Raw genomic sequence first — 12828 nt, 5'->3', positions numbered from 1 at the left:
GACCGACTGTGACTGAACAGAGAAGTAAATTTGGGACCATTTTCAAGTCTGGCTTCTTTCAGAGTTGAGTCTCCTGGCCTGGTTTTGCAAGTGTAGCCTTCTTTTCTAATCGGCCATAAGAGAGTTTCTCTATCATTACTAAACACACAGACGAACTGATTCCAACATACAGACCAACGGCGTCCTCTGAGGAGTCCCCATCCTAGAGTGGATAAGCCTAGACCAATAATGATACAAAGACTTCCTTTTCCAAAAAAGAAATTTTCATGCATGACGGAGTAAATGGTATCAGACCAGCTGTCCCGCCATAAACCACTATAAATCAGGACAAACATATATAAGGTAACTATTTTCAGGCATTTTTTAGATAGCAGGCAGCATATGACTGTGGCCACTGAGGGAAAGGAAACCCTGGAGTCCACATTCACTCCAGTTCTCTGCCTGAGGACCACTTCCACACCACCAGCATGCAGTCACCTCCCCGACCAGGCATCCATAAAGGTTACTGACACAGAAGGGGCCATGGGAAACACCTTGGGCTTTCCACAGATCCACCATAACTAAATCAAGTCTCCACAAGTTGAAAGTGATCAGCCGGCTGCTGAAATTGTCTTTAAAGGAAGATAACAAAATCCAGAGTCTCAATATGTAAGCATGTTATCATTACAATGTTAGAATACAGTCGACAATCACTAGACATGCAAAGAAAAAGGAAAATGTGACTCAATGTCAAGGAAAAGAAACAATAAAGAGACACAGAGGGTGATGTCAGCTCTGGAAAAAGCAACTGCCAGGATGTGGAAGTCCCTATTATTATCATAAAAGTCCTTAACCAGGTGTATACACCCAAAGCACCGACAGAGATTTCAGAGATCGTGGACTTTTGTTTGTTTGCTGGTCTCAGCTCTACTCGTGTTATATAATTCCTCATTAAGTAGTTTCAAGGGATGCTTAGGAATCTGCATTTTTAACAACCTCTCTAGAGGGCTTTTATACATGCTACAGCAGATTCTTATCATCGAATACACCCACCTTAAGGCAAATGCAAATAAAAGTTAAATTTATATGTATTGAAGGTTCTGCTTAATTGAGTTGGTTGGTGGGCACCAAGCAGCACTCCCTGGTTGAATAGATTACACAATTAAGAAAGATAATTTCAACTCTAATTATTTTGCAGCAAAATGCATTCTTCTCTACTTATTTTGACCAAAAACAAACAAAAAAAAAAAACCTGAGGTTACATCAAAAGCCAGAGACATTAAAGATAATGATTAAGAAAAAACTGGAGGAAACGTTCATGGTATATTTTCAAAATCAGAACACCAATCACCATAACATTAAGCACATAAATGTATATCAATAGACACTGCCGTGTTTGAGAACAGAAAGAAGGCAACAAGCAATATATCAAAATGCTAATAATATTTACTTTGTGTGTAATTTTAATTTTCCCCTAGTTTTCTATACTTTACAAGAGTGTACAGATTTTCCTCACTGGACTCTCATCTGAAATTTAAACACAAAATAACAGCTTCAGAAACCTTCTGTCAATACACAAACCCCTGGAAAACTCTAGCAATTTTTCAATCAGAAAGAGAAGGGAAGAAATAGCTTAAGAATATCATTTCTATCCTTATCCAGCTCAGGAAGACTTTCTTCTCTGGCCTCCGAGTAGCTGGACTTCTGATACTAGTTCCATCTCAAACTTCCCATCCGTCAGACAAGTAGGAGGTTGAGATACATACCACAATCCAACAAATAACAGACAGTGGCTGAGCAAAAAAAGATCACTTGGTGGAAATTGAAGGACACAAAAAGGAAAAGAATTCATGTTCGTACCTGAACGACGGGGTGGCCACCTGTTGGAGCTTTGACAGCCCCTCGACTGCCTTCTGTCTCATAGTGGGCCCGGTGATGTGGCTTGGGCTGCACCTCAATCCGCAGCTCATAGGAGCCTGACTGGTGGGAGAGTGGCCACTCGAGTGGAGGGAGGGATGCGGTCACCGGGATACTGCAAGAGGAAATAGAATCAGTCATGCGTACAAGAAATCAGAACCAGTCAACCTGTACTATAAACGTAAATGGTCCCTTTTCTGAAAAATCATGTCCAGAGGGTATGAGAGTAAAGTACTGGCTGTTGGAGAGCACATATTTCTCAGACAGGGTAGGTAGGATTCTACACGTGATAAAGATCTTTTCCTTTGTTTTGTCTTCCATCCTTGATGAAAACAGCGTGACTGACATCTTAGTTTACAAAGCTAATTTCATTACATGTGAGTTCTCATATTTCTAAATGCTATAATTCCTTTTTCTCTGGGAATTTTGAAGAGTACTACCTCCGTCCTCTAAAAATCACCCCTCACCCAGAATGTTCTCCTTTTCCAAAGGAGTGAGTATGGGAGAAGATACCCTGAAGTGGAAATCAGGGGCCCGCGTGGGTCACTGGTGATGCAGTGTGACTTTAGGCAAGCAACCTCACCTCTTCTATCTCCAGTGTCTCATAATATGTTTCAGCTCTTTCATTTCCAAGTTTGATCCTCTCAATTAAAATCTACTTTTAGGGAGAGACCATTTCTAGTCATGGCCATTGATCATCAGGACAAGTAAAGAACATCTAACCATAGAGAGGGGTCTGGTTTTGGTACGGATGAGTCAAACCACCCAGACCCCCTAAATTTAAAGGACGAATAAAAGTCAAGAACATGACTGGAGTCACCCACCCACGTTTAGGTCCAAGCTCCACCTCTAACTACGTTGAGCAGATGCCTCTATCTCCCTAGGTCTTAGTTTCCTCCATTGTGAAATGGGGCTACAGCAATCATATGAAGAGCTTAGCACAAGAACTACTCAAAAAATATTAGACTATAATTATGTTTCCCTGTACATACACTGCATACCTCAAAGTTGTCTCCTATAATCTAATTTACTTGTGGTTATGGTATTAGATATATAAGCCTTTACATCTGAAGTTGTAATGACATCCATTAAGTTTCATTTTCTTACAGAATCTTAACCCTACCCAGCACACCCAACAGGTGCTTGACATATGGTTAGGATTATATCATTTAAGAGTTAACCAAGGTCTTAATGATCCACCTAGACCATTCCTTCAGAGTCTCAGAGAACACAGATATCTTCCCAAGATTACAAGGTTCCAACTTATGTCTCTGGACTCTTAGTCCAGTGCTCCATGGTCATCTCTATGCTACTAGAGATATGCTATTTCTTATCTTGCTAACTGACTTAAAACAGGGCCAAGAAAATATTTCATTTATAGAATGACTCTAGAACAACACTTGATATTTGATCAGTTCTCAGTGAATATTCAGTGGGTGGGTGGGTGGGTGGGTGATGGACGGATAGATGGATGAGTGGATGAGCCGTTTTATTTCAAAGAAGCCCTGTATATTCAAAGTAGCTTCAAAGCTGCAAATGCATGGATTTGTGTCACTGTGTCCTGATTTTGCACATGGTGGCACCAATCATTAATCCAACCAGGATATTTCTTTTCCACTAAGCCCCGAGCTGCTGAAAACTGACATTATCAACTGAACTTAGTTAGGCATTTGCAAAGAAGCCAATTCCACCCTTTCTCCATCACAGCACTACCGGGGGGCGATGCAGGGGAGCGGCACCCCAAAAACTCCACCAGTGCTGGAACCCAACTGGAACATGCAGTCCAACTTAAAATTATGTCCTACGATGCAAGCAAATCTCCATCTCTTCTTCACCACTAGATCACCTCCCGAAACCCCATCCCCACCCTTGCCCTGAAGTCTTAGTGGTCACCTGAGTTTCAATCTCAACGTGCCTTGCAGCTTCTGCCTACAGCCAAGCTGCTACGTGTTACATACTCACACTGTCACTGTGTATCCAAGTTCATTTTTTTTAATTTGAAAAATATGGCTCATTAAAAAAAAAATCGCCTCACCCCTGTACTATCATCGTCTGAAGTCTCAAAAAACTTCAGGGAGTAGAAGACCCAGTGGACTATCTCCAAGTATCAACTTCAAATTTTGTTTGGTTCCAGAATTAAGTCTTTGATGACTACAATACAATCTTAAGAATGAGACCATCGGAACCAATGTGAAATTCTGCACTTGAACTCCAGCCCTCTGCTCCACACATCTGGAAACAAATATTATCATGAGACTTCCCTGAACATCCCATTCTCTCAGTCTTACAGAAAATTCTTACAAATATCTCATCAGCTGGCACAAATTGGCCCTTGTAGGGACTAAAGCCGTCTGCCATTATTCCGGAACCATTTGGATCAAGAATAGAGAAGGAATGGGGGACGCCTGGGGTGGCTCAGTGGTGAAGCGTCCGACTTCGGCTCAGGTCATGATCTCACAGCCTCGCCTGGAGCCTGCTTCATTTCTGTGTCTCCCTTTCTCTGCCCCTCCCTGACTTGCACTCTGTCTCTTTCTCTCTCTCTCAAAAATAAACATTAGAAAAAATTTTTTAAAGAAGAGAGAAGGAAGGATACACAATAAAGTCTTTATAAACAATAAGGTCTCAGACCAATGCAGCACAATCATACTTTATATTAGTGTTCCTCCCCAATCTCAATCATTGAATATATTTTGCAGACTGATCTGTAGCAGAAATGAGTCAAGAATTTGAGATTCTAAGTGTCCAACTCCGTCACTGACAAGCTGGGTGATCACAGGCACGTCCACTCGCCTCACCAAGCCCAGGCTTCTCAACCTGCACCAGGAGCTAGCCTTGATCAGTGTTTTCTACGGTGGCTCCACACGACTTTGGTCACAGAACTCAGAACTCCGTGGCCAAATGGCCTTTGAGATCACTGCACGTTCTGTCCACAGCTGGGAGTGGCCTCTGCATAAAGATATCTGTTTGTTAAAACTCAGAAACTCGTGTTTTAAGGAACACCCATGGACCTGTGATGGTGTTCTCAGAACCGCTTTAGAGGAAGAGCCAGACTGAAAGGCCTCCGTGGTCCAGTTTGGTCTGATGTGGGATAAGCAAGCCCCAGGGGACACAGCCCTTGACTACTCTCACCCCATCAATCAAAACAGCTCTAACATAATCTATTTTGATATTCTATTTAGTATTTTAAAAAATATTTAAAAAAAGAAAGAAAGAAAAAGAAAAAAAGTTTCCCATTTGCTATAACCAAACACTTTGATGAATCAACAGCCCCTGGCACCTGGGTGGCTCAGTAGGTTAAGCATCCGACTTTAGCTCAGGTCATGATCTCACTGCTCATGAGTTCGAGCCCCACGTCAGGTTCTGTGCTGACAGCTCAGAGCCTAGAGTCTGTTTCCAATTCTGTCTCCCTCTCTCTGCCCCTCCCCTACTCATGCTCTGTCTCTTTTTCTCTCTCTCACTCTCAAAAGTAAATAAACTTAAAATAAATTTAAAATTAAAAAAAAAAGAATCAACAGCCTCATGCTATTACTGTCACCCCACGGTTTTCAAAGTGTCGAGATGATTTTTATTGTCGTTTTCAGGGAACGTCATGTGCTTCTAACCTCTGGACGCCTCATTTTTCTTAGCATCAAAATGAAGATGAAAACAATACCAACTAGATTTACTAGAGAATAAAACGATACATGGAAAAAACTTACAGTTGTGCCTGGCAGGTAGCAAGCACCCTCAAATGCTCATGATTATTATGGTCACTGTCATTACTCTAACCACCACTGCGAGCTCAATCTTCTAGGACAAGGCTTGTCCATGAGGAAGTACTTTCTAAAGTTCCTCCTAGGGGCGCCTGGGTGGCTCAGTCGGTTAAGCATTCAACTTCGGCTCAGGTCATGACCTCACGGTTCGTGGGTTCAAGCCCCGCATTGGGCTCTGTGCTGACAGCTCAGAGCCTGGAGCCTGTTTCAGATTCTGTGTCTCCTTCTCTTTCTGACCCTCCCCTGTTCGCTCTCTCTCTCTCTCTCTCTCAGAAATAAAACATTAAAAAAAATAAAGTGCCTCCCTGATAAGAAGACCTCCCCCCCTAAAAACAGCAGCTGCCCCTTTTTTTGCACTCTTACTTTGTGCAGGCTCCATGCCAAGATTTTGATACATACCCTGTTATCTTGCCAAGAAAAATGAAAACACATAATGAGGTAGGGACTAACCCACAGGGAATGAACCAGGGTTTAGTAAGGAGGTCCTGATCGATTAGCAATGTCTGCCTTGGGCAGGGCCTCAGAAAGATGCTGGGTGAGAAAGCGTGTCCTGCTTGACTAGCGATGCCTGTCCTGGGCACAGCAGGTGGGCGGCACCAGAAATGCCCATGATCACACAGCCCTCCCCCCCCAGGGGTAGAACCAGGACTCAGGTCCCGTCCCGCGGATCCCCAAAGCCTACACACCGCCATCTACACGCATCTGCCTCGGCTCGCCACGATTTTAACCTCCTCAAGGATTAGGGCTCACGCTTTCTTTGTTTTCGGCCCTCCAGTCACCGGGAGGCGCACAGCAGATGCCGGGAAACCCCGATTCCCCTTTGAGGAGGCCGGTGAACCCCACGTACGAAGGCTTGCTCTGCGCTCCCCGTGATGTCCGCCCCACGGAGGCGGAACTTTTGGCCCGTCTGGTTCCCCACGGTCTCCCCCCAACACCCACAAACAGCAGGTGCTGGATAAACCCCGTAGGGCCGATGCACGAACAGCACGCGCTACGGGGCAATCCCGGCGCGCTCGCCGCCGCCTGGGGAGCAGCAGGTGCGCACGTGGAGACACACCTGCGGACTGAGCCGCCCCCCCCCAAGTCTGGCAGCCCGAAAGAGGGAGGGCCTGGGCGTCGCCCGGCGTGTCCCCGACTCCGAAGCGCCACGCCCCCCCCCCCAGCGCCCCGCTCCCGGCTCACCTGCAGAGGGGGAGCGCCGGCACCAGCTGCTTGGGCCACGCGGGCGGCATCAGCAGGATGGACTCGGGGGCCGAGCTCCTCCTCTCCTCCTGCTCGCTGGGCCCCAGGAACTCCACGGCCGGGTACACGTGGCGCGGCAGGCCGGCCTTGGGCGGGGCGGCGGACGCGGGCGCGGGCTCGGGGCTGGTCTTCCACATCTTGGGGGGCACGCCGCACGGCGCGTCGGCGGCGAGGCTGCTGAGCGCGTCCATGAGGACGGCGGGGCCGGGCGCGCGGCCGGCGGGCGCGCCGCCGTCGTCCCGGGGCTGCGGCGAGGGGCTCCGCGAGCGCTGGGGCGAGGCTCCGGGCAGCGCGGCGAGCGGGGCCCCGGCGCAGGAGTGCCGCCGCTTGGCACCGGGCGACGACGAGCGGGAGGCCGGACGGGGCGCGGGCGAGTGGCGGCCCAGGCAGCTGTCCTCAGCGAGGCCGGTTCGAGGTGACATTATTGGCGAGGTTCTGGGGGAATAATGAGCAGGGATGTTTTGAAACTGGGGGCACAGGTCGTCGGGCCCGCCGTTATTGGGCGAGACGCAGGGCGAGGTGTAGGGGGAGAAGGTGTCGGAAATGAAGCTGGCAGAGGAGCCGCTGCTAGCGGGGCTCAAGCAAAGCGGCTCGCGGTAGCCCTCGAAGCCGGGCACGGGCAGCGTGAACCGCGGGCCGGCGGCGGCCACCCCGGCCGGGGGCGGCGGCTCGCCCAGCAGGCCGGCGTCTCGGGGGGCGCGGAGGGGGCCCCCTGCCTGCATCAGTTCGTGAGACGGAGTGATCTCGATGCGCGGGCTCGGGCCCGAGCTCAGAAAGTTCTGCGGCCCCGCCCGATCGGGCTCTCCGAATCGGCCCGGGGGCTCGCCGGGGAGACTGGGGAGGGGGCTGTATGGCTTGAGGCCATAGTCCAGGACATCATCGGGGTATGCGAGTCCGGAGGGTGGGCTGGCGACATTATGTGCATTCGGTTCTTCTGGAAAGAGAAGGGGGGAGGGAGGGGTCTTTTTAAGCCTCTAAAACAGAACTCCCAGGCAGAGCAATCACAGATCGGGTTTTGTCTCCTCTTTTTCTTTTTTCTTTTCTTTCTTTTTTTTTTTTTAAATAATCCCCACCGTGCCAAACCCCCGAGCTGGGACCCCCTTCCCTCACCAGAGGAAAGGGAGGCCACTTCATCCCAGACTCCTCCAAGACAGAGATGGAAGCGGAAAGATTTCAGCAGGTGCACAGAGCACAGCTCGGTCAAGCCATGCAGCGCTAGCCAGAGGCCTGCAGGGCGCCCCCGGCCAGCGACTTCCAAACTTTTCGTTGGGGGCTGGGGGGGGGACGGGACACCCTTGGAAGAAACGCACTTTCTGGCACCTTCTGTCACAGCTTCACGCCAGATCTACTGGAGACCGAAACAGATGCTTTGTGAAGCAGCACTTACTTACCCTTATCTTTCCTCTTGTCTGGGGTTATTGGGTTTAAATGCTAGTTGCAAGTCATTCAACAGATTTCCTGCCCAACCCCCCGGGGGAGGGGGGGGCAGGACCCACAGTCTGAAAACCATGGGCTAGGCTCCTTTCAACAATTTGCACCTTTGGTGCAGCCCCGGGATGCAGCTCTGGAGTCCAAGGAGCTCTGGGTTCAAATCCCAGCCGCGCACACTCCAGTGTAAATAGTGGCTTAACTTAGAACCAGGACCCCCGAGTCACATCTGATCTTGGGCCATTTTGCAGATGAGGATACTGAGGGCCAGGGAAGGGTAGGAATGTGCCCAGATACACGGAATGTTAGCAGGATGAGAAACCCCACAGACAGGCCCCTGGGCCCTCAAAAGGCAGAGCCGCGGCTAGTAGTAGTTTCCCAAACCATAAAATACAGTGAAGGCAGACGGACCAGATTTTTCTTCAGTAGCGGCCTGTCTCGGACTTCTGAGCCACGGCCAAAGGAGGCACGCTGGAGAGTGGATTTATGGAGCAAAAGAGCTGTTCTTCCCAGCGCCCAGAGCCCCCTGCAAACCCCTCCACTAGGCAGAGGCTCCCCCTCCCACCTCCCTGCCGGGCCTTGGTTCAGCCTGACCCCTCTAAGACAACTCACTACACCCAATCCAGAGTGAGTCAAGATGACCCTGTCAAAACAAAAGCCGCATTCACGTGTCTCTCTCTCTCTCTCCACCACAAGTCCCCTGGCCTAAGGCGCTGGCCATCCCCTCTCACCTGGACATCAGTCACCTCCTCCCTGGGCCCCCCACTTCTTTCCTCGCCCCCTCCGGTCTGTTCGCCATGCAGTAGCCTCTTGAAACGCCCATCCGCACAACTTTAAAGGCTTCCCCAAATGAGATCTGAAGTCTATGCGCATATCCCTGAGCCCTGGCCTGTCTCCCCATCCATACCTGCCCCTGTATCCCAGCCTGACTCAGCAACAGCCCCGCTGACCTCCTTGCTATTCTTCAAGTACCTTCCACCTTCAAGGTCTCGAGTGCTGTTCATTCTGCCAGAAACTCTTGCCCCAAGAGCTTCACACGGGTGCTTCCCTTAATTCCTTCATGTGTGTATTCAGTCAACCCTTCCTTAGAGTGGCCTGTCAGAAAGACCCCACCCCTTTTCCCTAACACCTGTCACCAGCTCACACTGCATCAGGTATCATCTGTTTAGGGACCCTCGTCCTGCTAGGTCAGGGGCGGGCAAACAGACTGAGTTTGTAAATAAAGTTTTATTGGAGGGCACCTATCCCTGTTTGCTTACATATGGTCTGTGGCTTGTTTTTGCACTACAGCAGGAGGGTTGATAGGGGTGCCTGGGGGCTCAGTCGGTTGAGCATCCGACTTTGGCTCAGGTCATGATCTTACAGTTCGTGAGTTCAAGCCCCGCATCAGGCTCTGTGCTGACAGCTCGGAGCCTGCTTCGGATTCTGTGTCTCCGGCTCTCTCTGACCCTCCCCCCACTCAAGCTCGCTCTCTCTCTCCCTCCCTCTCTCTCTCTCAAAAATAAACATCAATAGCAAAGTTGATAGTTGCGACAAACACTCGATGGCCCACAGAGCCAAAAATGTCATCTGGCCCTTTAGAGAAGACTGTGGCCCATGTGCTAGACTCCAAGCTGCACCCGTGTTGGGACCGTATCTACCAAGGCTCAGCCTTGTTTGCCAGATCCCTAGCACGGGCTGTCCATACACATTTGCTGAGTGAGCAAACAACGGAAGAACCATGTCCAAGGTCTGGGCAGCCAGATAGGGGACTTCTTCCTACAGCCGTGTGACTGGCCCCTGCCTGGGGGAGCCGAGATCGCCGCACAGGTGACCCTCCTCCTCTTCGGTATCCTTTCTGGGCCCTCCTGGGGTAAGCGCTGCCTGGTTTAGCTGAGCTGATCTCCTGGGGTCCAGATGGTGCCCCCACCCCCCACCCCCCTGCCAGGGTGAGAGCCCAGAAATGGCTTCTCACAGGCCTTAGGCTAAAAATGAACAATCTGAACTAGACCAGCCAGGCCAGGCCCTGCTGGCCACATCTAGCCTCACCTCTCTACTCTCCCTTGGACTCCAGCCAAACTGGCCGTCTTTCTGTTCTTAGAAAGCACCTGCCTTCTTTCTGCCTCAGGACCTTTGCATCTGCTGTTCCCTCTGCCACAACAGCTCCTCCCCCACCCCACCCAGGCCCCTTCTCTACATAACGAAAGCCACTCATTCCTTCCAGCTAAAGCGTCATGGGCTGGGGAAGGCTTCCTGATCTCCGTGGCTAGATCAGAGGCCACACTTCTCTGTTCTGTCCATACACTTTCCAAAATTCCAAATGAGAAACTGTGAAGTTAGTTAGTTATTGTCTGCCTCTCTTCCAACCTCCAGCCCCACCCCTACCAACAGGAAATTCCATAAGGGCTCTCTCACCCCCTGGGGTATTCCTAGCACCTGGACAGCCCCACCCAAAAAATGTGTTGGTTGGCTGAATAAAAGGAAAAAATAAGAGTTCAGAAAAGTCTATGTGAAATATTTAAACTACTACTCAAAGATGCTAATATCCAACCAAAACAGTAGAAAGATCTCACCTCAAGAGAGGGCGATTTGGTAATACCTAACCAAAATTCCAACATACATATCTTTGGAACCAAGCAATGTCACTTTAGAAATTTGTCCCGCAGGGGCACTGGGGGGCTCAGTCAATTAAGCATCTGACTTTGGCTCAGGCCATGATCTCACAGTTTGTGGGTTCAAACCCCTCATCAGGCTCTACACTGACAGTGCAGAGCCTGCTTGGGATTCGTTCCCTGTCCTCTCTCTGCCCTTCCCCAACCTGTGCATGCGCGCACAAGCTCTTGCTCTCTCAAAAATAGATGAAACTTAAAATTTATCCTGCGATAAACCCTCATATGTGCAAAATGAAGTATGTGGAAAATTAGTTAATTTGGTAATCCCAAAAGACTGAAAGCAACCCAATGTCCATCAATTGGGGATGGGTTGAATTCTAGTTTCTTCAAATAATGAGCTACATAGGGGTGCCTGGGTGGCTCAGCTGGTTAAGCGTGTGACTCGGTTTCCACTCAGATCCTGACCTCATGGTTTGTGGCTCTGCGCTGACAGGGCAGAGCCTGCGTGGGATTCTCTGTCTCCCTCTCTCTCTTTCCTTCCCCAACTCATGCTTGCTCTCTCAAAATAAATAAACTTTAGAAAAGAAAAACAGGGCCACCTGGGTGGCTCAGTCATTAAGTATCCAACACCTGATTTCAGCGCAGGTCATGATCTCACAGTTCATGGTTCGAACCCACATCAGGCTCTGCACTGACAGCATGGAGCCTGCTTGAGATTCTCTCTCTCCCTCTCTCTCCTCTCTCCCTCTCTCTCCTCTCTCTCTCTCTCTCTCTCTCTAAAATAAATAAACTTTAAAAAATTGTAAGCTGCTGTGAGGCACAGTTTATAGTAAATAAAATGTAAATGTTGAACAAAAATAAAAAACAATACAACTATATAAAGGGTTTAAGAAGTTCTTTCAGCCTTGATATGAAATGACAAGATAAAGCGCCAAAGAAAAGCAAGGTACATACAGTATGCATAGTACAAAAACACAGGATAAAAGAATGCGCTCGCATGCGGGCGCGCACACACAGCTGCTGGGTGCTTAGGCTCTCTCTGGAAGTTCTAGGTAACAGGGACTTCTTCCAGGGAAGGGAACTAAGCTATCAGACAGTAGAGGCATGGCCGAAAAGAGATTCCATTTTCTGCATTACCTTGAGAAAAGAAATACAATTCTCAAAAGAATCAGGTTTTTATTTTATTTTAAAGGGGATGGGGCATAACAGGATATATAGTAATGACACCTTGGTTTAAGAAGCAGGAAATTGAGACACAGCCTTATGCTGCAACTAGCTCTGTGACCTGGGAAAAGACCCCCAGCCTGGCTCCGTGTCTCAACCTTCCTGTTAATAACAGGACAGCAGTAAACTGCATCAGTTTCCCTGGTCCCTTCTGGCTGTGAAATCCTTTGATTTTTCTAGCTGGGGTCTGTAGGTTCTCAAGTTCTCAGTCAACAACACACGTACACGGACTCCTTCCTGGCAGGTAACGGAGCGCTGATTTTTATTCCAGCAAGAGATCACCATCAAGTCCACGTCCCACAGCATTCTGATAACCCGCTGCCCCGTGAACCAGCAAAACCAAACCACAGAAAATCTCTTTGCAGAAATTCTAGTCTCATCAGACAGAACCACAGCACATCTCACCAAAACACCACCCCTTTGGGCCTGATGGGAACAGTCACAGAAACTCGGCCCCGAAAACACACATCGCTCACGCTCGCTGGCGGACAGCGCAAAACAGAAAGGCCGGTTTGCTGAGCAGAAGCATCCAAAGCATTTACACGGGGTTTAATTAATCCAAGCAGCCGAGTTTTTCCGTTTTCTTTTCCTCTCAAGATTCTGTATGTTTCAGAGAAAGCAGGGAGTTTGAACGTAATTTATCATCATTCCATTCTCGGCCCCCTGGGGGTGGGACAGTAAGTATCCCAGACAAA

The 12828-nt window shown here is 49.1% G+C and overlaps 1 protein-coding gene across 3 annotated transcripts in view; it reads right to left on the bottom strand.

Annotated features, from left to right (window-relative positions):
- NFATC2 (nuclear factor of activated T cells 2) overlaps positions 1–12828 on the bottom strand; it is a 138384-nt gene that overhangs the window by 110738 nt on the left and 14818 nt on the right. For all 3 annotated transcript variants that reach the window (XM_039230007.1, XM_039230009.1, XM_039230008.1), the window contains exons 2-3: positions 6831–7824; positions 1840–2011 (exon numbers count right to left, since the gene is read on the bottom strand). In XM_039230007.1, the coding sequence (XP_039085938.1) occupies positions 1840–2011; positions 6831–7824 (1166 nt within the window). The remainder of the gene's footprint in view (positions 1–1839; positions 2012–6830; positions 7825–12828) is intronic.

This window comes from Hyaena hyaena, unplaced genomic scaffold (assembly GCF_003009895.1).
Source record: "Hyaena hyaena isolate Hyena2069 unplaced genomic scaffold, ASM300989v1 scaffold_42, whole genome shotgun sequence".
Taxonomy (NCBI): Eukaryota; Metazoa; Chordata; class Mammalia; order Carnivora; family Hyaenidae; genus Hyaena; species Hyaena hyaena.
The sequence above is the reverse complement of the archived record's forward strand: the minus strand, read 5'-3'. Positions and strand labels throughout refer to the sequence as shown.